The 25,170-nt window shown below is 41.4% G+C and overlaps 1 protein-coding gene and 1 long non-coding RNA gene across 8 annotated transcripts in view; one reads left to right on the forward strand and one right to left on the reverse strand.

The window, feature by feature from the left end:
* The first annotated feature begins 2,200 nt into the window (after positions 1-2,200).
* On the forward strand, positions 2,201-15,040 carry LOC308477927. 3 transcript variants are annotated; one of them, XR_013986758.1, is made up of 3 exons: positions 2,201-2,528; positions 7,739-7,822; positions 14,904-15,040. It is a non-coding gene; the product is annotated as an uncharacterized lncRNA (long non-coding RNA). The 3 variants fall into 3 exon arrangements; XR_013986759.1 differs by having other exon boundaries at positions 7,739-7,839; positions 14,909-15,039; XR_013986760.1 differs by lacking the exon at positions 14,904-15,040 and adding an exon at positions 8,399-8,468.
* A 7,074-nt stretch (positions 15,041-22,114) lies between these two features.
* The window catches only part of NYAP2 (neuronal tyrosine-phosphorylated phosphoinositide-3-kinase adaptor 2), a 147,257-nt gene continuing 144,201 nt past the window's right edge, over positions 22,115-25,170 (reverse strand). For all 5 annotated transcript variants that reach the window (XM_081006888.1, XM_081006891.1, XM_081006889.1 and 2 more), the window contains one exon: positions 22,115-22,673. In XM_081006888.1, coding sequence (XP_080863014.1) covers positions 22,446-22,673 — 228 coding nt within the window. In that variant the 3' untranslated portion in view covers positions 22,115-22,445. The remainder of the gene's footprint in view (positions 22,674-25,170) is intronic.

Consider the following 25,170-nt stretch of genomic DNA (forward strand, 5'->3'; position numbering starts at 1 on the left):
CTAAAAGGAATGATAAAGTTGAGATTCGATAGGTATAGGACTATGCAGCATGATTGCAACCCACAAAGATAAAGTGAAAACATTTTATGAATGAATAATAATTGATCAGAGGGGGATGTGTACACGGGGAGGCATCAAGGAAGTTTGGGTGTTCTAAAATTGTAACCTGCCTCAGGTGCCTTGGTAGCAATCCATTCACTCAATCTGTCCTTATCATCACCTCCATAATTAAAGCTACAATGGAAACATCACATTTCTTAACATTTTTTTTCTTACTATTGCTCCTCAACCAACCTTCTGTGACTTCAGAATACGATCTTGGATTTGGGCTTTATGGAAACGTTTGTCAAGAATGTCATAACCACAAAACAACGGTTGTAGCAGTATATGCTAAAGACCTTTTGGCAATGCAATTAAGCATACTGTGACTCTCTGGCATGAGTAGCACTGGGATTAATCTCTTCAACCAAGGAAAAAAAAACCCATCAAATGAAAAGGCAAACATCTGCAGCTGAAGAAAATCATCAGCCGCAAGGTCTCCTTCTGTCATCACCAGAACCAACAATGGTATGTGCTTTGTCTTGCTTTTTATTTTAATAAAAAATGAACTTGGTAATACAGTCAAAGATCTACAAGTCAAAGTATTAATGGCCATGTTAATTAAATTAAATTTCTGCTCTCTAGCTGTCTCCCCCTCTTGACCACATTCTTGGAGGCCATAAATATATGAAGGTTTAAGAAGAGTTCAGATGTGCCTCTCTGAATGTTATCTGGGTTGGGAAGTTGATTCATTTAAGGACTCAGACACCACTTTACATTCAGAGAATACCCAAGCTGTGTACAGAAATGTTGGCACCCATCCGTCTCAAAAGACAACGGAGTGTGCCTCTGGGGATGGAGTCAAATTGCTAGAGAAGCACAGCATCCACTGTGGCTGAGGAGACTGGCAACTCCTAACTGCTGCCTCCCGTGTTGTTTTTGCTGTGTTAGCAGCACTGAAGTGACCTCTCTGGGGCTCAAGTCCGGGCAGTGTATACAGAAATATGAAATGAATTACCATGAATTGTCCTTTTGAATTGTCACTCTTTTATATGATCAAATCCTTTTTTTTATTTTTTTAAAAATGTCCCAATCTGTTTCTCTTCCAGGCATTTGGTAGCCCAAGAAAACAGTTCCAGCTCCTTCTAGAATCACCTGCATTGCTTTGTTCTCAAGGCAATCGCAAGTGAACCCTTAAGTAGTTTGCTCATAAGGTATTCATTGTCAGATGGTGTGCTCTGTGCAAGTCAGAGAAAGTTAATTTCCTTGGGGGAAAGACACATCGAGTGAGTAGGTACCAGAGGACTTGGTTGCTTCAAGGGCTTCAAGCAGAAATCCGATTCCCAAGTCGGTTTAGCGCATGTTTTCTTTCTTGAAAATTCTGCCGTCAGCTCAATTTCCACAACTAGAGTGAGCGTATTCATTTGAACTCTAACGTGTGCATGCAGGCATGATTTATATCTATCCTCCTAAGCATTTCCCCACAGTACTCTTTAGACGTTTGCTCCATTCAAGCCAATGTACAAACAAAACAAGGGGGAACTCATATGAAGTGAAGTCTCTGCCACAAGGCGATTCAACTTCACTTAAGGTTTTGCTTATAAGTGGTTTAAATCTATCAGGTGTTCACCCAAGCGGTTGCCTTAAAAAAAAAATTAATCCATATAGCAGTAATCTTTTTCTAAAACAAAAAAAAATCTGGAAAAAATGATTGAAAACAAACAAACAGAAAAGATATCTTTTTTTTGTTTCATTTGATAAATTAAAATAGTCTATTGACAACATTACATAGTGAAAAATGTTGTTAATATTTATTTTGCACTTGTTTTTTTAAAAAAATATCAAAACATGTTATAATAGGAACAGTCTATGTTTCTTAAAGATAATGATTTCATTTCAACTATAGAGAAAAAGGGTAACTTATTATGTTTCTGTAGTGGTTGTTTACAAAGGTACAGATTGATCAGGTAACAAGTTCACAGCAAAAAAAATGTCCAAAAGCAGAGCAACACCCTTGAGGCCTTAAGTGCCTGTCATATCTAAATGTAGAGCTTGCCAAATAAAGACATACCTCACTGGGATAAGTGGCTTCATATGTTGTTTGCTCTTTGCATCACAAAAGCCCTACCACCAGCAGCAAAATCCATTGCTTAACTGACCCTTTAAGATGATGGGGTAATTTTTCTGAGACAATGGTCAAGGGTGATGGAGGGCTGTTGTCCAGCAGCATCTGGCGGGCCACAGGTTCCCTACCCCTGGGTTAAAGGGAGAATCCAAAGGAGAGGTGGAGCCCAATCAAGAAGGAACTACCTCCTTGAGGAGACACACTTCAGCGTCTGTTTCACACAGGGCTTAGCTGAACAATGGAATATGCTATCACACATTGTAGTGATGGCCACCATCTCGAAGGCTTCAAAAGGCATTTCATGAAGGACAAGGCTGGCAGTGGCTGCTAGCCATAATGACCACGTTCTACCTCCAAAGTTGGGGTCGGTAAGCCTCTGAGGATCAATTGCTAGGGCTCACAAGAGTGCTGTTGAACTTGCATTTTGCTTGTGGGCTTCACATGGACAGCTGGTTGGCCACTGCGAGAACAGGATGCTGGACTAGATGGGGCCTTTGGTCTGATCCAGTTCTTAATGGACCATTGTGAGCATTGAATGGGGGCAAAGCACAGATCCATGTTCTCCATAGTGGCCATCAGATTTCAGGCTCCTGCCACAGTGCATTATCTATTTGTGGGACTAAAAGACGAAAACGGAAGGTCCATATTTGGATCTGCTCCCTCAACATGGACATATGGATGCAAGAGTGAATGGATCATGCCCTGTTATTCAGCATAAGAACATTAATAATAATAATAATAATAATAATAATAATAATAATAATAATTTTTTATTTATACCCCGCCCTCCCCAGCCAAGGCCGGGCTCAGAGCGGCTTACAAGTAATAATAAAAACAAGTTGAATTATTACAACTTAAAAACAAAATTAATATACATTAAAATATTGAAATATTAAAATGTAGCCTCATCGCAGGAGAAGGAGGAAAGGAAAAAAGAAAGAGAGGGAGGGAATCAAATTGGCTCCAAGCCAAAGGCCAGGCGGAACAACTCTGTCTTACAGGCCCTGCGGAAAGAAATCAGATCCTGCAGGGCCCTGGTCTCATGAGGCAGAGCGTTCCACCAGGCTGGAGCCAGAGTTGAAAAGGCCCTGGCTCTGGTTGAAGCCAATCTAACTTCCTTAGGGCCTGGGACCACTAGGGTGTTGCTATTTATGGACCTTGAGGTTCTCCGTGGGGCATACCAGGAGAGGCGGTCCCGTAGGTACGAGGGTCCTAGGCTGTGAAGGGCTTTATAGGTCAAAAGCAGCACCTTAAATCTGACCCTGTACTCTACCGGGAGCCAGTGCAGTTTGAAAAGCACTGGGTGAATATGCTCCCATGGCAGAGACCCCGTGAGGAGCCTCGCTGCAGCATTCTGCAGCCAGGTTCTCAAAAACAGTAAAACTATTGAGAATAAACCCAAGAACTCTAAGTTGACTTGGTTGTGGGTCAGACTGCCTGCATGATAGAATTAGATAACTCACGCTGAAAATAAGAGGAAGGAAAAAATCACTTCTTGCTTTATAAGGAGTTTCAGAGTTTTCAAAATAGAACACAGCAGATTTTCAGTGGGAACGAGTGAATTTAAAACTATTTTAGATGTTTTTACCATAAAGACAGCTCAACCTCTCTTGAGCCCAAGATAACATCTTCAAGGGGCATTATGTACCTAACTGACATAAATAAAATATTTTAATTACAGCTAATAAGGATTGGATTTTTGTTTCTGAGCTCCATAATGTCAAATTTGGCAAGCTGCTGGAAGGAATCTGCACAATAGGTTTTTCTATAACTCACTCCGACTGCTATGTTCATGTCAGTTTGACCTTGTAAAGAACACATTGTGCTTAGAGTCTAAAAAGCACATTCTAACCAAATGTTCTTGCCTACAGACTTTCCCCAAAACTTTTAGAGTGCAATTTGTTAGTACCGCAGGAGAATGAAAGCAAAAGAGAGAATCATAAGTCTGGTTTGTACTTTTAACTTTGTCTAATGTAATGCAAGGAGAGAGCTCATTTGCATTTGCTTATGGGTGGAATTGTTCCGATTTTGCATTTGCTACATGATCACTCCACCCCAAAGCTTCTTTTTGTGCTGCAGCGTATAAGAGTGTAAGGTCTCCGTACTGCATATATTTACATATGCAGCGAATGTCCCATTAAAGTCAGCGTAACTCACAGAACTGCAACTATTTGCAGCCTTCCAGCGCTATGACTTGATTACTCCCAACCTTTTGCCTGCGGGCGTGTTTGTTCCACCCCAATGAAGGAGGAAGACTCTCAATACTTCCTCCCAAAGGGAGAGAGGGGAGAACTTTTCCATATGGCCTTTATTAGGCCTCAGGGAAGGGTTACCTATAAAAGATGGCCTCTCCCTGAGTTCTTCCTGTTTCTTAGTTGTGGCACTTCACCCTTTGAATAGCTTGGCCAGTTGCCACTTGGGGCTTATTAGGAATTTTCCAGTGCATGGACTGCATACCCCACAAGTTTCCCAGGAAAAAGGGACACCCTGTTTTTTCACATGATAGCACAGCAACCATCTTGGGTGCTGTGAGCTTGCATGATTTCAGACCACGACCTCGCCTCCCCAAAATGCTTTTTTCAGGGCCGCAATCTCACAAACACAGCAAAATGTGTGTTTTGGGGTACTGTGCAAGCAAGAATGGAGGAATGGAGGCAGTCCTGAAACCCTTTAAGCATTTCTTTTTATAAAAAAACCCCACTGTTTCCATTTGCAATTTAATGCAACAATGTGTACTCTTTCCATTGAGTGATCTTGTTTGCAAAATTTATAGCCAAATCATATCTATCTATAAATTTGTTCCCGTTATGGGACATTTATGAAGTCCTCATTCTGATTGTTGTCCAATATATCTCTACTTCACTTAAGTATTTTCACCTTCCACTTGTACTTCTGTTTTAGCTTTGTTGCTTGCTTACACTTTTTTATTGTAAGAAAGTACAGTGGTACCTCGGGTTCCACACGCTTCAGGTTACATACGCTTCAGGTTACAGACTCCGTTAACCCAGAAATAGTGCTTCAGGTTAAGAACTTTGCTTCAGGATGAGAACAGAAATCATGCTCTGGCGGCACAGCAGCAGTGGGAGGCCCCATTAGCTAAAATGGTGCTTCAGGTTAAGAACAGTTTCAGGTTAAGAACGGACCTCCGGAACGAATTAAGTACGTAACCAGAGGTACCACTGTACAGTGTAAGGAATATATAGTAATGCCAAGGACATAATTTAGTAATCTAGATGCCTGCAGAACAGCATGTGCCAAGAAGACGAGATTAATTCTTATGTTCCAAATGCTCCATGTCACTTTGGTGACAAATCTCCCCAAAAAACTCAGGTTAAATGGTCATATAAAGAAGGTTTAGTAATCATTGTGTGTTACTAGAGTATAAGATTTCATAGAATTGGCTATAAGGAAAACTCTTGATTCAGCAACTACCAGTTTTCCCAATGTAGTTCCATTCCTTACATTTTATGAGCAAGGACTGCAGTTAAATGTTTCTTACTGATAATGGGGGAATATTTGTCCATCTTTTGCAGCCCCATCCTATCCATATTTAAGCAAGCCACATTGTGTTCAAGGACACTGGATTGCAGCTTTTGTGGCAACATTTGGGTTTTCCATTATGGATTGTTAGAATGGAGAGCTACTTGAGCTTAGAGAAGGGAGATTTCCACCCCCAGTGGAATGCCCACTGCCAATTCTGCCACCTCTGTCTCCTTTTCCCTTGCCCAAGGCAGCCCCACTTAACTTGAGGAAAGGGAAGCTGAGGCAGCAGCAGTGGTGGTGGTGGCTGAGCCCATCAACACAAAGAGTTCCATCTTAACTACATTTCCTGTGGGGCCTCCCCCTTGGCAGGCATTTCCAGACAAGTTCCAGGCAGCTAGCAGAAAAAGGCAGATTTATGCCCACAAACAGGGGTGGTGGGAGCTGGGCAGTGTGAGGAAAATTATGGGCTGAGGAGCAGTTTCTACCTTTTACATTGAAAAGAAATCCCATGCAGATCAGGATTGGTGCAGTATAAATTAGAAAGATTTAATAGCAGAATGTGTCAGTAGTCTGTTTCAACATTCTGAAGCATGTCCAACCTTTAGAGGATGGGAGAAGCTCCGGAGTGGGGAATACATTGAATGCTACATTGTGATGTTGGTGCTGTGTATATGTGACTGGAATCTGATTACAGTGGTACGTTGGGTTAAGAACTTAATTCGTTCTGGAGGTCCGTTCTTAACCTGAAACTGTTCTTAACCTGAGGTACCACTTTAGCTAATGGGGCCTCCCGCTGCCACCACACAATTTCTGTTCTCATCCTGAAGCAAAGTTCTTAACCCAAGGTACTATTTCTGGGTTAGCAGAGTCTGTAACCGGAAGCATCTGTAACCCGAGTTACCACTGTATTAACGTTTTGTATGAATGGTGGGATGAGTTTCTGTATAATTTCCCTTAGTGGTTGTGGGAATGTGTGTTTATGAAATGAGACACACTGATGTGATTTGGGGACAGGGGTGTGTGTGTGTATTGCACCCACCCACTTCATTCAGATATGCAATAACCCACTTTTTTATTTTTTTACACAGTTGAATGTCTGAATGAAATGGTTCATGAAGATGGTGAGGGATGAATGATATGAGTATATATCTGAATGGTAGAGACTGAACAGAGGCAAATGCTCAGCTGCTATCCTTCTTGGAATATACTGCATAGTATATATTTATCTCCTTATCCTTGATACATAATTTATCAGAGGAAACTTTAAATGTCTTTCAAGTTTTTAATTTTAAACCAGATCCTCACATTCCTTTGCCAAGCAGCCATATCCATCAAAAGTCTCAGGAACCACAAGAAAGCACCCAGTTTCCTTGTTCTGACACTCGGCTGGACAAGCTGGCGAAACCACTGTCAGAATTATGTAAAGTTGTAAATAACTAAGTTTTTAGCTCACAGACTAACACTTCATCCAGATGTGATGCAGAAACCACCAAAAGTTGTCTTCAGATATAGATCTCTATTGAGGCCCCAATGAAAGGAACTGTGGAGTAACCACAAAGCTGTGAGATCATTTATGATATAAACAACTGTGACAATAATGATTTACTTAAACACTATCAGTTGGCCAGAGAACCATATTGTATGCACGCAGAGAGGGAAGTAGCTTAATTCTCTAAGATGAAGTATTAAATATGTTGTCTCCTTCTGACATCTAGTGCTTTGGAGAGAGATTAGTGGCACAATGCTATGTATTCTACAACATGCACTAGGATAGTTGTGCCAGATTCATCTTCACTAAATTTGTTCCCAAACTCTTTGTTGGTGGTTCCCAAAATTGAAAAATGGAGAGACTGTGTATCAAACACAACGGCTTCATTTTATGAACTGTGTGGTGGCATTAAAGAAAGATTTAGCGATTGTAATTTATTCCAGATTTTTGCTAGAATAAAAGAGTATATTTTCTTAGATGTTTAGCAAGTAGGGATGGAAGTTGACGTAACTTTGTCAAACTCTGAATGACTTTGGTATTCAAATGTAAGAGTTTACTTCACCTTCATGTGTAATTTACCATTTGCTACATCCATCCTGCAGGTTTAAACAAAGATGTGACCTTAGCTAGGAGAACGTCTTTCACCTTACCTCTAAGGGTCCAGTATTCAACAACTGCTTGAACAGGTACCACTCCACTTCTTGTAAGTTTGCAGTCTTCCCAGTGCTATTTTTTTTAGAAAAAGAGGTGTCGGAACCAGTGCTCTTTTTCTAGAGATACTCAAGGCTATGAAGTACAGTGGTACCTTGGGTTAAGAACTTAATTCGTTCTGGAGGTCCGTTCTTAACCTGAAACTGTTCTTAACCTGAAGCATCACTTTAGCTAATGGGGCCTCCTGCTGCTGCCGCGCTGCCAGAGCACCATTTATGTTCTCATCCTGAAGCAAAGTTCTTAACCTGAGGTAGTATTTCTGGGTTAGCAGAGTCTGTAACCTGAAACATCTGTAAACCGAGGTACCACTGTCCTGGCCTCCCCCCCCCCCAACAAGGTTAAAAGTGTGTTGCTTACTGTAATAACTTCATGGTGAGTACTGGCACATTTTTCCCTAACAAAAAAGCACTGCCCAGAGCTCACCATGGATGCATCCCTTTTGCCCACCCAAGAGGTGCGGGAACTGAGTTTTCAGCTGGGGAAAAAAAAGCCCCGAGTCCTCCTATTCTACTGGAAAATCTGGCCTCACCCTGTATCAATCTCTTTTACAGATCTGACCACCTAACAAATGACCAGCACCTTGCTCATGGAATGGTGCAATGTTTTGAAGACCTTGCTGTGAAATCCAGAGATAGCTAAAATGCCCATTAAAGTTCTTGGGAAAGTTCTGGTTTGCCAGCTAGGAGAGTACAACCATCAAACTAAAAATCTCAGGTCTGATAGGTAATCCCAAAGCTCCGAGAATGGTGACAAGTCTATATAATATTAGGGAAAGTCTTTATGGGGCAGATTTCATGAGGCCAGAGCATCATAAATAGAGACCCCTTGTGTGTTTCCTTTGCATCAAGTATAGAACTCTTCTCGCTTCCAGCTTTCAATCCCCTCCTTCAGTATTGCAATATATTAGCCAGCTGATCCTTTAATCTCAATGTGCCAAACTGGAATCTTTGTTCTCGAGCAATGCATCTTTTCCTAAAGCCTGCATGCTGTCTCAGAGGCTTATTGCAATCTCTGCTGTGACTCCTAAGGTATTTAATATAATGATTTACCCGGAACCAAGATATGCCCAACTTCTCACAATTTGAAATTTGCACTTGAAACAAATTCAGACTTGTTGGGTTGACTGAATATTTTTTTTCTGACATTCCTCAGCAACAGCTATTTATTATTTAATACTACTGAATCCCTAAACCTGGCTCTTTTGATTTTGTAAATCTGTCAGCATCCACAATAGTTGGCATTTAACCATCAGAGAAAGTTGAATTCGGCTTTATCATGTTATCAGAGCTACTTGCTTCTGTCTAAGGGAGTTTAACCTATTTTAGAGGTTATTCTGTCATACTCAGCCACATGGATTAATTTGGGTCTCAGAACCTGTTTTCAGCATTCTAATTCAACACAAGAACATGTAAAATGATATCAATTGATGGAGCCCCTTAGAGCATGTTATGGTGCCTTTCTGGGAAACCTGTGGCCAATGTCTCTACATTGAAGCCAGCCAGGAAAATGTGACATTTTTAGTTTTAAACACTGGTGGTTTTTTTGACTGGCTGCCTTATTGATTGTTGCATAAGCCATGTTGTGATCAGGTTATAAATATTAAAAATAAATGACTAAAATGAGCCAAAAGAATCTCACCCATCACTATCTATGGTACCTATAGTGTTTTATCTGAAAGTAAGGCTGTCATCAATAGAATTCTCACAATGGAACCCTTGAACCCTAGATTGTTTCCACACATACATGAGTTTCTAGCTAGATCAGGGTAATGATAATAAATGTCCCATATTTCTTAAAGTGTTTGGTGGACCACACTGTTTGTGTTTCTGCTGTTTGTGATTTTATAATGCTGAATGGCAATAATTACAGGATTCTGAAAATTGCATATTCCAGACAGTCAAAGAGCTATAGATGTACAACATGTACAAAGATGAAAAGAGCTAAATTAAGATCTAATAAAGTAACGTTGCCATTGTCATAAAGGCTGAAGAGCTACAAGCCAATATTTTCCTTAAATAAAAAGGACATTCCAAAAATGGTTTCTGGAATATCAAAAGCATGTTTAAGCCACTTTGTGGAACTTTAAAATAATAAAAGCAAAACAGATTGAAATAAATCAAATGTAATTGAAGTCTAAACAAAGAAGGGCTGAAACCATTAGACATATGTGCCATTAATTTGACACAGACTAATATTTTATAGTCAGGACATAGTTTCTCTTGGAATATTTAGCATAAGGTATTATTAACACCAGATACCCAAAGGGGTATTTATTCCAATCATGTAGAGATTTATTTTATTATCTGTTAGTTCACTTACAATCTGTATGTAGGAACACATGGAAAGTAGGAAACTTGCACATGAGGAAATAGTCATAAGCATATACAAAATGAAATATATTGAATATTAGAAAATAGTCACCTAGTCTATATTGCCTAATATGTGTTCAAACAAAGGAAAATCCATCAGAAGAAGCAAAGGGCAGCGGCACAGATTTGTGTTTTTGATGTGTCCCCCCAAAATGTTTATTTTTCACATGACGCACTCAGAGCAGGTGTGAATATTTTCCACTCAGTTTTAAAACTCCTTATTGTCCTTGAAAAAATTTAATGTATTGGGGAGGCGGGGTGGGGTAGGGTAGGGGATGCAACCGCTAGCAACCTTTAGGAATTAAGCTATGAATAAAGCGTTTACATTTTTTAAAAAAATGTAATCTTTTTATTTTTTCAAAAACCTTGTAGAACTATTTGTGAGTGCATGATTGTTTAATTTTCAGGTTCTGCTTATCTGCAAAAAGGTCCTTATTTTTCTTCTGCAAGGAAGTATTTTACTATGTGTCTTAATACCTTTTTCATTGTTGGGAATATTAATTGGCATGTTGATAAGTCCCCCACCCCACACAGTGTTTTAAAAGTTTCCATTACATGCATTTAAAGGAAATTTTACATCTAGGTTCAGACCCAACATGTCTGCTATGTCAGATTAAGGGACATTGAAAAGCAAAACATCGAGTCACCTGTAAATAAAATTTCCTCCCTCAAGTTTTATTGTTTAAATCCAACAGATAATAGGGTCACTTACATTTCAAAATTAATAATTCCAGTCCAACGCAGGGCCTTTATGTTAGCCTGACTAAAAGTTTCTCCCTCAGCTTTAGTCAAGGGCAGATATTTAAACATCCCCAGAAACAACAGACATTGCAGATTTTTTTTTAATATGCTGGACAAAGTAGAACATATTCTTTTCTACTGTCCACTGTACAACCAGCTACATCATGGCAGAATGAAAATATCAGATTCCATCTGTCTGACATTAACCTGGAGGTAACTGCAAAGGTGGCTGTGTTTTTATCAATAGTATCTCTTAGAGTGGTGAATGGCACTATTTAGTGGGAAGAAACTTCAATGAAACCCCTTGCTATTACCGTATTTTTCGCCCTATAGGACACACTTTTCCCCCTCCAAAAATGAAGGGGAAACCTGTGTGCGTCCTATGGGGCAAATACAGGCTTTCGCTGAAGCTTGGAGAGTGAGAGGGGTCGGTGCGCACTGACCCCTCTCGCTCCCCAGGCTTCAGGAAGCTATCAGCAAGCCTGGGGAGCCTGCGGGAGTTCCCGCGGGGCTCCCCACGCTGTGGATAGTAGCCTCCCGCCCGGCGCGCGGGGTGCCCTGAAGCAGAGCGCCCCGCGCGCCGGACAGACATCCCCACGCTGAGGATAGCAGCCTGCCGCCCAGCGCACGGGATGCCCTGAAGCAGAGCGCCCAGCGCGCCGGGCAGACATCGGCCAGCCCCACAAGCTCCGGGGACAGCGGGGAGGCGCAGCGCCGCCATCCCGCTGTTCCCCGACCTGGTTTTGGGGGGGAAATAAAGGAAAAATGTTTTTCCTTTATTTCCACCCAAAAAATTAGGTGCATCCTATGGGGCGGAGCGTCCTATGGGACGAAAAATACGGTACATATTTTTACATGGTTGTTTATTTGCATGTGTTTTAAAATTTTATATATGGATGTTTTATGATGGTCCATGCCTAATAAAGGTTTGGAGAAGTAGGAGTAGTACATGTCTGCTATAACACACAGTGTCAGATTGAATGCTAGGAAGAATATATAGCTACCATATACTCACAGGGGAACCCACAAGAATTTAGAAGTGCCTTCAGAATTTCTTCTCACCAGTGTTGAAGCAATGATTCTTCAGCATCAACTTTGTTGGACTGGTCATGTTGTGCAGATGCCTGATGATCGTCTTCCAAAGCAACTACTCTATTCTGAACTTAAAAATGGAAAGCGTAATGCTGGTGGTCAACAAAAAGAGGTTTAAAGACTGTGTCAAGGCAAATTTTTAAAAATATAGTATAAACACCAACAACTGGGAAACACTGGCCTGCGAGCACCCCAGTTGGAGAACAGCCTTTACCAAAGGTGTCATAGGCTTTGAAGACGCTCGAACTCAGGACACAAGGGAGAAACGTGCTAGGAGGAAGGAACGCTTGGCAAATCCACACCGTGTTCAACTCCCACCAATGTCTTCACTGTGGAAAGATGTGTGGATCCAGAATTGGCCTCCACAATCACTTACGGACTCATTGTTAAAACCGTGTTTATGGAAGACAATCTTACTCGACTACGAGTGATCGCTAAAGAAGAAGAAGATTTCTTCTCACAGCAGCAATGGGGTCATCTGGAAGACAGGCTGGTCTGGTACATGATCCCTTTGTTAGATAATCTAGGTTCAGACAATCACTGGCCCCAGGTAGTAGTAGTAGTAGTAGTAGTAGTAGTAGTAGAAGATAAATAAAGTCATCCAGTAAATATTATGGCTGTGAATCCAGGTCTCCTCAACCAAAGTCCAACATGCAGGCTGCCACACAACCCTTTGCTATTTCTTGCATTTTTCAACTTTCCATGGGGATGTGGCTCTGTAGTGTCTTTGGGAGTATGAATCTGGGGGCTTTGAAATGAGCCCCTGCATTTCAAAATTTACCATTGCACTACTGCTTACTCAGATCTCTTCCCAATAAAGTTTTGTTTATCATAGCAAGGAAATTAAGGGACAAAAGATAAACCTATCTTGTCTTCCTCCAGAGAAGGATTTTAATATTTCTTGTGATCCATTTCGTATCGTTTTCATCACCTGTTTTTGTTGAGTTATATTGATGACCCTGTTTGTTTCCACCAACATACAACTACAGTGGTACCTCAGGTTACAGATGCTTCAGGTTACATACTGTCAGAGTTGCTTCCAGATCCTAGCTCACAGAGGATCACGCTAGCCAGCGATCATTAAATAAAAGTCTTTATTGAGTTACAGTTTCCATTCTCAAGCTGCTGCGTGCAACCCTACGTCTAATGGTTAGATCGGCGAAGCTCCATCTGAGTCTCCGCCCCTTGTACACCAACTTAATATCCTAGCCTTGCTCCACCTTTTCCGCCTGACTGTTCTTCTCTGGGTCCCTCTGCCCCCCGGGGTCTCTTCCTTCCGGGATTCCTCTGACGCTGACGCTGACCCCCCTGACTCTTCTCCCTCCTTTCGGCGGGCTTTAGGACCTGGCTCCCTTTCCGGGCTGCCTACTGCGCCACCTTCCTGTGCATTTGAACTTGTCGCGCGCGCCCAACCTTCCACCTTCCGTCTGACCGTTTCTTCGCTCCCCGATGGAGGTGTGGCCACTCCTGACTCGTGCCCTACCCCCTGTTGTGAGCTGCCAGCGCTTGATCCCTGGCGCCCTTCCTCTTCCCTGCTCTCTGGCGGTGACGCTGGTCCCGATTTCCAACTGCTCCCCTCTGAGTCCCCTCTGGCTCTATCTTCCTGGGGTGTCCCCCTAGGCTCCCCCCTTGCCCTGGCCACTGGTGCTCCTTTCTGTGAATCTTCTGATTCACTGGAAAGACTCGGAGATCTCGGGTCGTCGTCATCACTCATCTTTTCTTCTGCCTCCTCCCCCTCGCTCTCTGTTTCCTCCCTTGCCCTTGCCTCTGCTCCTGAACCCCTGACACATACGCTTCAGGTTACAGACTCTGCTAACCCAGAAATAGTACCTCGGGTTAAGAACATTGCTTCAGGATGAGAACAGAAATCGCACGGTGGCAGCACGGCGGCAGTGGGAGGCCCTATTAGCTAAAGTGGTGCTTCAGGTTAAGAACAGTTTCAGGTTGAGAATGGACCTTGAGGAAGAATTAAGTTCTTAACCTGAGGTACCACTGTATAGCAATGTTGGAAGGAATATTGTTGGAAGGAATGCACTGTCTGGGTTCCCACCCAGCCAGCCAGGTTCTCATTTATCATAATGTACAAACATTCATGCTTCTGGTCCATAATGGCATTATTTATAAACGACAGAGAAAAATGGTGAAGGGTATGGGGAGCAAGCATTATGTGACATTAAAACCTAAACACAAACTAACACAAGAATGGGCCAAGCTGTAATCAAAATAGACCTAACTATATCAGGAGTGCTCTGGTACCCTATCCTTGTTCCAGTCAGATATTTTCCTTCATTGGCTTAGTTTCATTAAAGGGAGTGCATTTTTTCTTTTGGGTTTTGTTTTGAATTGAGGAAAGAAGGTTCAACAAGGTAATTGCGTGCTGATCCATGTTAAAGAGTTTTTAAAAATACTGCCCTGGAAAGTTGAATAATGTTCGTCCATAATGCAGGCAAAGGATGGAAAGTGGCAATTATGATGCAGAAAGAAGATATTATCGAAGGCCAAGACCTCTGATATTTCTGAATTGTTGATAAAATATGGGGGACTGGCTGCTATTGAACTTTTATTAAAGCCGAGATTTATCTCTGGCAATTTGAGCCAGCCAACCCAGGCTCATCCAAAGATAAATCAACCCTTTGTATAATATTCTCTGCCTAAGGTAAATCTGAAGAGGTAGTTCTTCAGAGCTTAGTGGCACGGTGAATGCACCATTAATTATTCTTCCCTTTCACATTATCCAGTGCTCTTAACTTGAGGTATGGTGTGTTTGAGGACAGAAGACATCCTGTCAAAATCAAAGTTCTGTGTCAGCATTCTGTCTGGGTTCCTCACCACCACTTTTCTCTCTCTCCCAAAGTTTAGTGTTGAAAGACAAATGCACTTTGGAAGAAGGACCTTGAGGACAGAAGCGGAACGAAATTTTGGAGGGGATCAACCTTCCAAGGCAGGAACTCACATTCTCCACCTGTTGCCATTGAAAGCTGTACAGTGGGCCAGCAGATACAAAGGAAAACACGGGGAATGTGTATAAAGAAAAAGTTCTAGCACATTGGCAGGTTCAAATGTTGAGTAGTAATAGCAGTAGTACTCAAGGTTTAGGTAATATGAAGAAGAAGAAGAAGAAGAAGAAGAAGAAGAGGAGGAGGAGGAGGAGGAGTTTGGATTTGATATCCCGCTTTATCACTACCCTAAGGAGTCTCAAAACAGCTAACATTCTCCTTTCCCTTCCTCCCCCACAACAAACACTCTGTGAGGTGAGTGGGGCTGAGAGACTTCAGAGAAGTGTGACTAGCCCAAGGTCACCCAGCAGCTGCATGTGGAGGAGCGGAGACATGAACCCTGTTTACCAGATTACGAGTCCACCGCTCTTAACCACTACACCACGCTGGCTTTATTAACAGTAGCAATGAAGACATTATTGATTTTTTTTGTCACTTTATATTTCCTGTGGCAGCCCAAAGTGACTCAGAACAAAATGAACAGGCAGACTGAAAACTACACATAGATACATTAAAACCAAGTGGAAAAAAGAAATACATTTAAAAACATCCTGGTTACTTTTAAAAGGCAACAGATAGTTAAAGGCAAAATGCCTGGTTATAGTGGAAAGGTTTTTCCTGGCACCTAAAGAGATATAATTACCTATGTTGCCAGGTCAGCCTCTCTGGGGAGAGCATTCCACAAACAGGGAGCCACTGCAGAAGAGGCCTGTTCTCGTGTTGCCACCATCTAGAACTTTCATAGAGGATGCACATGAAGAACAGCTTCAGATGGTGATCGCTGGTTCCAAGTCAGTTCATATGGAGAGAGGCGGCCCTTGAGGTGTTGTGGTATAAAGCTGTGAGGTTAAAACCAGCGCTTTGAATTGGACCTGGAAACTAATTGGCAGCTGGTCCAGTCGGGCCAGGATTGGTGTTATATGCTCAAACCACCTTGCCCTGGAGAGCAAGTTATAGTAATAACAGTAGTAAGTTAAGCTGAAATCAGCTGCTTGCTGAGCATTCAGGAAGCTCCACGCAAAGGACTTTGCGAGCTCTGTGCTTCTCAAATGCCAACAATATGTCTTACACAGCATTTTCTAAGTGCCTAGTGATCAGATGGTATGTTTGCATGAAGTTAAACGACTTACTATCTCAACCGCCCCACGTTCCTGTAAGCAAAAGCAACCCACCAGCAGGGAATCTGGCAAAGCACTTCTGACAAGAAAGTACTGGGGAGAGATGCAATTCTCCATGAACATCACTGAAGTCAGTTGCCATTAGAAGGGACAGTATTTGCTCTCTCAATGGGCACAAGTGTCAGTCTGCCTGTTGCCCATGTAGGTCTTCAGTCCTCTGGTCTTGGCAAGTGCATGTTATTGTTTTCCCCAGACAGATTTGGGCCTCAAACAAATCTTCACCTTGTGGAATACTTACATTTTAAACCATTAAGTGTGTGCTGTGCTGCAGAAGACAAAACTCTTGGGGAACAGAACAAATACAGTCTCTTTAAACACCACCCTTCCTCAACCTGATGCCCTCCAGATACTTAATATTGATATGAATCTTTTGGGGGTGGTCTTCTGGGGCTTGGTGTCATCAACATGTAGAAGACATCCCACTCTACTTCTCTATACTAACTAAACCAGATTGAGCTGTCTAGGTGCTTGACTGGTGCCTGCATGCAGTTATGGGTTGGATGAGGACCAATAAACTAGAGCTAAATCCTAACAAGACGGAGACATTGTTTGTATGTAGTTCATGGGGTTGAGAACTGGGTGATCAACCTGTTCTAGATGAAGTTGCTCTTCCCCTGAGAGAACAGGTTTGTAGCCTGGAGGTAACCATGGATCCAGTGCTGTCACTTCAGCCTGTATACACTGTAGTTTGTTAAGAGTACTGAGAGTAGCATTAGGATAAATGGGGTTAGGAGAACCCTATTCCCCTCAAACAGCTACAATTTCCAGAGTTCCCTGGGAAAATGGGATTGTTGAACCACAAAAATAAATATTGCATCTGAATATGTGTAAAAGGCTCAAGGTTTTATTTATCCTCTTATTTTGCTCCTTCCAGACAAACCAGCTTGAATCCTGGCATAATTAATTGGAGATAAAAGGCTGAATATTTAAACTATTGCTTTTATTATAATTACACTGGCGCACAAATAAATAAGCACTAAGTTATTGTAAAATATTGTCAATGCACGAAAGGAAACAAAACTGATTTTCAAACAACATCTTATTACTTCAGAAGTATCAAAGTACATTTAATTACATTTTACTTAAAAAAAGAATCAAGTACAAAAATGAAAAGAAATAAATATGTATTCATACTGTGTATATAGAAATGGCTAATATATGATTACAGTTATCATCTATCTACTCCGTACACATTTCAGGCACATACCTGACATTTCTAATGAAATATGAAAAAGCAATATGACATTCAGTTTTAAAATATCGGTAAACATATTACATTGGAATGGACATGTTACGGTTTCATTTCCTTTAAAAACCCTGTTGCTTAAAAATGTAGGGCCATTGGCCGCTTAAAAAAACCCAACATACTATTTAATACCATCAGCTATAAATTAAGGAGGGGAGCAATAAAGGAAACATACATTTGCTAATATACGTAAACACATTTTTAGTGCAAGAATTAACAAGACCTGTGACCTTACTGTGCTTTCTTGAAATCACAGTGCACTTGACACAAATTGCTACACTAGAATGTTGAACTTTAGAAATTTAAAGCAAAGTTAAGTGCATACCAAACATTTTCGTATATACAGTCAGTATAAGTGTGTGGGTATATATGTGTGACCTGGATGTTAGAGATTGCATATTTAAACACAGCTTTTTATGAGCTCCCCATGCTAATCCTCATCATTCTCCCTGTACAGAAATAGGAGAGAATCAAGAAAATGCTTAAATAGGATTTGGTAGTAGTGGAGGCATGCTATTTCTTTGTGAGCAGCACCATCTCCTTATATCAGGAACACCCACTTTTGTGTTTTCAGGAATGATGTGTGATTTGGGAGAGTGATGGCTTCATCCCCAAACCATTTGTGTTTTTCCAACGTTTTCCTGTCAAACGCTTCAAGGGATTTTTGGAGCATTGAACAGGAATGCCTGCAAAGTCCAAATGGGTAATATCTGCCTGCCCAATAAAGGGGAAAAAAATTGAAATGCCCTGGAAAGTGTGTGATAGCACTTGCTTTGATACAACCTCATCTAATCACCCTGTAATCAAATCTGAATGACTGCTCATTAAATACCCAGTGTTGTCTAATCTCCCTGCAAACAAATCAAAATGAATCTTCCATAAACAGGTAATTAGGGAGCAACCCCAGAATAAGGCAGTGTCCAATGTTGCTAAGCATGCCCCAAAATGTTCAGAGAATTTCTTTCCCTCACCCCCCACCAAAAAAGCAGCAGAAAATCTGCCTATGTTTTTATAGGGGGGGATAACGTTTCATGAACCTTAAGGGTGGGGAAGGAAGACAAAGCTCTACTATATATATATAATCACAGATGTGCTAAGGCAAGTTACTCCTATGTATGAAACTGCATGTTGAGTCAACATAACTTCAGAATGACAACACCACACACAGGTCAGTTTACCATGAGTTAGAGGACCTGGCTGGTGAGATCTTTTTACAAATAGCTGTGGATACGATCACTTTACATTATATTTGTGTGATTAGACATTTTAGGGCTGAAGAAAGGTTTAAAAACTAATCTAAGACTTGCTTGGTGGTATACAGGCATGTCCAAGGGTGCTGATTTGTGTTGCTAAGAGCAGCATTCATTAAAATGGCACATTGTTTCCGGAATGGCACATGGGGATGCAGTGCCTTTCTCCGACTGACTTCAACAAGCCAAGCAACTGATCCCTGCAAACTGGAATTTGGATTTTCCATGTTACATATGCCTACATCAAGCTTCCATTGGGAGCTCAAGTCATTCCCCTAACTTCACCCACATGAACCTCCAAAACCATTTCCCATTCATCTATTTCCCTTGTGGCCACTCATGCTCTTATGGCTAAGGAGAAGGAGCACTCTCTCTCCACCCATTGCCCCTACCCAGTACCTGGTGTTGATGCTGGCATAGTAGCAAATCAGGAACATTTGAAACACACCTTTTTCAGCACTCCTGATACATATTAGGGACACTGGGGAAAGCACATTTCCCAGCATCCCTCATGCTCCTCTCCTCATTTCTGCCAGCATCAGCACCAAATATGCATAAAGATCCCCAACAAGAGGAAAATTCCTCCCTTGTGCCACCAGAACTTAAACAGCCTCAGGATAAGCAAATGGGAATGGATTTCTGGAGACCTCCTTGCCTTTCTCCCATCACTGGAGCAAATGGAAAGGTGGGTGTCGCATAGGATTAAAGCTGGAGACACTTGCATTTGTGGAGGGAGGAGGTGGAAACAAGAAGGTGAGTCAGAGGGACTCGCTGGCAAGTTGTGGAAGGGCTGTGGCTCAGTGGTAGAGTATGAGTTTTGCATGCAGAAGGTCCCAGGTGCTAGCACCTCCAGGTAAGGCTGAAAATGTCCCCCATCTGAAACCCTGGAAACTGCTGCCAATTAATGTGGACAGCACTGGTCCAGATGGATCAGTGGTCTGACTTGTCGTAAGGTAGATCCCTATGTTTCTAACCAAGTGAGGTGCTTGATGGGCGGGCTAGTGGATGGATGGAAGGATTAGTGAATTGGAGACAAGTTCTTCTCCAACTGCAATTCAAATCCAAGTCAGAAAGAATTCAAGAGTCATAGTGCTTGCTGTGCCTTGGAGGTGAGGGTTATAGGCCCTTCAGGAGTCTCGATCCCTGTCCAAGTAATTTCAAAGCTAAATGCCATCTCTGTGCAGAAGGAGAAGCAGGATGACTCTTAGGAGGACAAATTCTTGGACCACTCCTGGTTATCTTAAGAAGCGAAGTCCTGCACACTTCAAAAGAAGTGACAATTTTGCAGTATTTCCAAGTATCTATTTCAACATTTTCTTTGCTAAGAATGTAACGGTACTTTCTTTTGCATATAACATTTTCTTGGATTGCTTCCAACATGCTTGTACTTTGTTTTCTGACTTGGGGCATGTGAGCAGGTGTAAACTAGCAACTGAATCACATACCCATTTTTGCTGCTGCATATGCACAGAGTGGCAACATGCATGTGTGTGTGTGTGTGTGTGTGTCCTTATGTTGTGGATAAAACATAAATAATGATGCTTGAGTAACTACTATATACACTTATAGACCCCCACACTACTTCTTCTTTTAAATCTGATACAGAAATTGTCAATTTGGACATCAAAATATACATTAGTTATAAAATATTTAAAAACTTTATTTTTTTTATTTGTCTGGAAAGAAACTACTATTGGTAAAGTAATAATCAATTTTATCAATATAGATTACAAAATAACCTACTAAAATTTTGTTTCATTTTTGGTCTTATTGATCAGCAGTTGCACTTGTGGCACTGCTGTCAATATCATTTTAAAAGAAAAAAGAAAAAGCCAATATGACAATAAATTCAAATGACACATTTTTCTTCTTCTTCTCAGAGAATATAATATTCTTAAAATGATTGTTAAAAGAGGAACCCTTTCATGCTGCCAAACTTTTAGAAGCATCGATAAAAATTTAAATATATAAAATATATGTGATCACATCAACTCTACGGCAATATGGATTTTTAAAAATCTTATCCTACACAGTGCCTTCTAGAAGATACTTTAATGCACAGATCTCACCCTCATGTACAGCATATAAACCATCTCTTTCTCCTGCTAAAACCAAGAGGTCATAATTCTTTGGTCATGACATTATAGTCTAGTAAGATGGGTGTGATGTCACAGAGGACTATGACCCAATTACAGGATCAACCAGGAATACGACAATGGTTACTTGAGAGAAATGTGCTCTACAGACCCAATCCAAAGGGTCAGACTTTCCAAGATGAAGTCAACCTTTCTCATTGACTTTAGTGAGATTTCACACTAACTCATTCTATAACTGGACACAAAATACAATATATTAGAAAAGTAACGTGAACATTGTGAACGGATATTCTTTTTTTGTTACCTTTACTTTCAGACAAATGAGGATGGGAATTAGAGCTGCATTATCACCATTTCAACCTGCTAAATGAATAGAGGATAACTGAATCATGTGATGTATACAATTCCTTAATCACAGTGAACCCTGGTCTCCACAAATCATCTGAACAGAAGAAGGAAGAGTTCTCAGTTGAAGTTAACCTTTCTGCAGCAAAGCTAACTCACATTTCTAGCTAAACTACTTGATCCGTTTTGCTCAAGACGTTCACCCTGATCCAGACGGTTGATCCATGTGAAGTAGTCTATTTCTTTGTGCAGATCCTCCTTGCATTATTGTTTACTCAAAGTTATGTGGTCAAGGCTTAACCCCAGCCCACCATATCAACATGCAATATTCCTGCATCTGCTATACAAACATCTCACTAAGCTGAGTTGTTAGCTCTGACAACCTGTCTGGAAGGATGGGGTTCGAGTACAGGGCCGATTTTAGACACCCTCTCCCTACCAATTCCCTCTAATGGACTGAATGCTGTTTGGCACGAAAAATCCTTGCACAGCTTCTGCACAGACAGGTCTTTGGATCAGGGCCCTATGGTACAAGCCATTAGACAGTCTCCAGCCACGTTAGCAAGGCTGATGCAGGAGGTTGCGAAGCAGTCACGCTTGTTTCTAATGCGTTAATACAATTTTACAATAGCAAATATACTTTTTTTTTTAAATGACACATTGTTAACATAATTCCGACATCTGAATGAATACTGTTTTACCTGCCTTGCTTGCAGTTCCATCCACCTTCCTGCCAAACGGTATACAGAAAATGAAATCAAATGAGTTCTTTTAAAATTATTATTTAATTTCACTTCTACATCCCTAGCACCGGTTTGTTACTGTTAAATAAAAAATGTACAACCACATGCTTATGTCAAGATAGAGAATGTAGGCTTATGGGATAATTTTAAATTGGTTTTTTAAAAAGAACAAAAACAAACCCCAAAACATAAAGGTAACACATAGAAAACAGTTAGAACAGTTTATGAGTAAAATTCTTCATACATGTTTGCATTATATTTTAAATAGTGTATTGTCTCAGTTTTTTTTTAAAGAGATTGGCAAAATATTTACATCTTTCTATTTTTTTCTGGATCCCAAAGAATCCTCAAAAATGTGCATGCCTTTATTTAGTGGGAGACATAGATTTTTCTTTTGATTGACAGGTGGGTACCGCTTTAGCAAGCTTTATCCCTAGGTAGTTCTTCACCTGAAAATTAAGTCCCAGCCACCACCTTATTAGGAAGATAGGCTGACAGTGCATGTTTTAGCAATGTGCGGAAGATAGCCCCTCACGCTCCTATCATATTGCAGTGTCCCAGAAAACGGTTTGTTGCTTGGAATACGGAGGGGGGCTGTACTTCTTGGACCCTGTGTTCTTCTTCCAACTCGGCAAGATAGGCATGCTGTCCTGTTTGCAAAGTCCTTTCTCGGATTTCTGCCGTGCCTTGATTTCTTTGCACAGGCAACGTTTTTTCTCAATCATTTCCAGCATTGTATGGTCTCCGTGCAACCACTGCATACATGTCACCTATTAAAAAAGGCACAAGAGTTTAACTGCAGGCAAAGTGGTAGTGCTGGTTCTCAGAAAGCATTTTCAAAATACTTACGGCAATCACTGGAGGAGAAAGAAAGAAAGAAAACCAGAAACTACGCAGTCGGGCACCTTTAACCTTCATCCCCAAGACCAACAAATGGGCACAAGTTCTGTGTTAAATATACATAAGAAATTTTGGGCTGATAGCTAGAACGGTAAAGGACCATAGCTAGACAGTTCAGTACCTACTTAGCATGCAGAATGTCCCATGTTCAAAACCCAGGCATCTCCCAGTAGCACTGGAAATGTCCCCTGTCTGAAACAGTGGAAAGCCACTAGACGCCAGTGTAGACAATACTAAGACAGATAGATCAATAATCTGGCTTTGTATAAGGCAGACTTCCCATGTTCCTTTATGCAACTGTTCTTGGATGGAACCATGTAAGGCTGCAGGTAGTGGTAGGGTTTTCTTGTTTGAACTTTTCTCACTGGAAGGAAAATCCTTACACAAGGGAAAACTAACATGCTAAAGAGAAGGGTAAGGTCTTCTTTTTTATTATTTATTTTAAAAAACCCTAAAATCTTATTTGTGTTTTCTTTCTTTGTACATCCGCTGAGTTTTAAAATGAGAGAATTCGATCATCCAGTTTCCATACTTGTTGACTCAAGTGATACAGGAAATTTTGTGCATGTAATGAACCATTTTCTTTAGACCAAAGAAAAGATTGTGAGTGGATTTCTGTATGCAGAAGCCATCTTCGTCGTTCTTCATTTGAGTTAACTAAACACACATGAGGGGCAGGGGGAACGAGTGTGTTAGATTCATCTCCATTGTTATTCCAGTCACCCTCCTTAAGTTGGAGGGTGAACTTGTGAAGTGGGGAGCCTTCTGTGCTTGCGGAGAAACCCCTGCATGTTTTGCAACTCTGAAAAATCAGGATTCTCATAGTGGCACATTCCTGGAAAAGGTACGGATCAAGGCAGTGTTATTTCTCTAGAAAAAGAGGTGCCAGAACTCACCACGAACACCTCCCTTGTTCTCCTATAATGGCAATGGTGCCTATCTGAGGTTGTCAGAACTGAGTTCTGGCAAGTTCCGGCTGAAAAAAAGCCCTGGATCAAGATCATATCACATCACTGTGTGTTGTTCTCTAAACATGCTGGGGAGTGTGCCCAATGAGAGTGGAAGAAGACTCTCTTCAGAGTTTCCCACATCCCCTCATAATTTTGGAGAAAAATCTCCTCCTGCCTCTCCTCAGTTTTGCAGGGGAGAATATTTTCTGGAAACAGGAGAAGCTGATCTAGACCTAGCCTATGTTCTGTCCCCTAGACTTCTCTTCTCATTCAAAGAGCCCATGTGCCAGAGCAGCAACTTTCTTCTCTCAAGGAGAAAAAATGGTGAAGTTCAGCCTTCTGCTTGTCTTTTCCCTCAAAGTCTCTCTCCCCACTGGTCTTCCCCGATTCAGTACTGATCTTTTAGAGTTTTGCCCTGGAGCAATGCTTTGTTTCCATTTGTATGGCAAATTTCCCTTTATTTTTATGACTTCCAGCATGTGTGAGTCTGTGTGTGTGTGTGTGTGAGAGAGAGTGTGTGTACATGTTTGTTCAGCATGTAAAAATCCTTCCAACGATGTGTTCCCATATGAGAAGATCACAATAAGGTGCAGAGTTAACCCCATGATTAGTCATCTGTCAGCTTCTTCAAACGTTTAAGTACAGGGCAAAATTCAGTTAGGTGCCAAATCACAGCAAAAGAAAACTATAGGTGCATACCAAAGAGTAAGGATGATTCTGAAGGGCTCACTAAAGGTAACATAATATTGTTCAGGTGCCAGATGGTCACCTTGGCAACCATGCTTATTTCCCCTCAGCTCTGTAGTCAACAATGACTAAAGGCACATTCAGGTGCCATGAAACTGATCATTGGGTGGCCCTGCAAGGTGAGCACATTAACTGCACCATCCCTCCATCATTATCCTCACCCTCCATTGGTTGGTGGGTGGCTGTATGCCCATAGTCAGAACCCTTGAAAATCAGGGTCAAAAAATGTGTGGGGATCCTTTATTAGTGCAGGACACTCCAGCTTCACACAATTGCCCCCAAATTCGTGGGGGGCACTGAGACTGCTGATGAGGTAAAGCAGAGGTAGTGCACATATCCCTTTAACCCCCCCCCCCACATGACGACAGTGTTACAGCACTGCAGCGATGGAAGAGGGCTCAGGGTGCCTCTGCATCTGCCTTGAGATTTCGGTAAACAGTGGTTTTGATAAACAGAAACCACAAAAATGGCCATAGCTTCCATAGCATTAAGACTGTTCTCATGATGTGTGAAAGCTGGGGAATTGAGGTAGGGATGGAGGAGGGAGCTGTTTTAAATTGATTTACACAGGCAGTTCCAACCAGTGGCGTGCGGTCAGTGGACTAGGGGGCTAGGCTAGTCCCTTAAACATTTCTGGTAAATTGGAATATTAAAGTATTAAAGCCCAGCG

This window comes from Podarcis pityusensis, assembly GCF_964106645.2.
Source record: "Podarcis pityusensis genome assembly, chromosome: 5".
Taxonomy (NCBI): Eukaryota; Metazoa; Chordata; class Lepidosauria; order Squamata; family Lacertidae; genus Podarcis; species Podarcis pityusensis.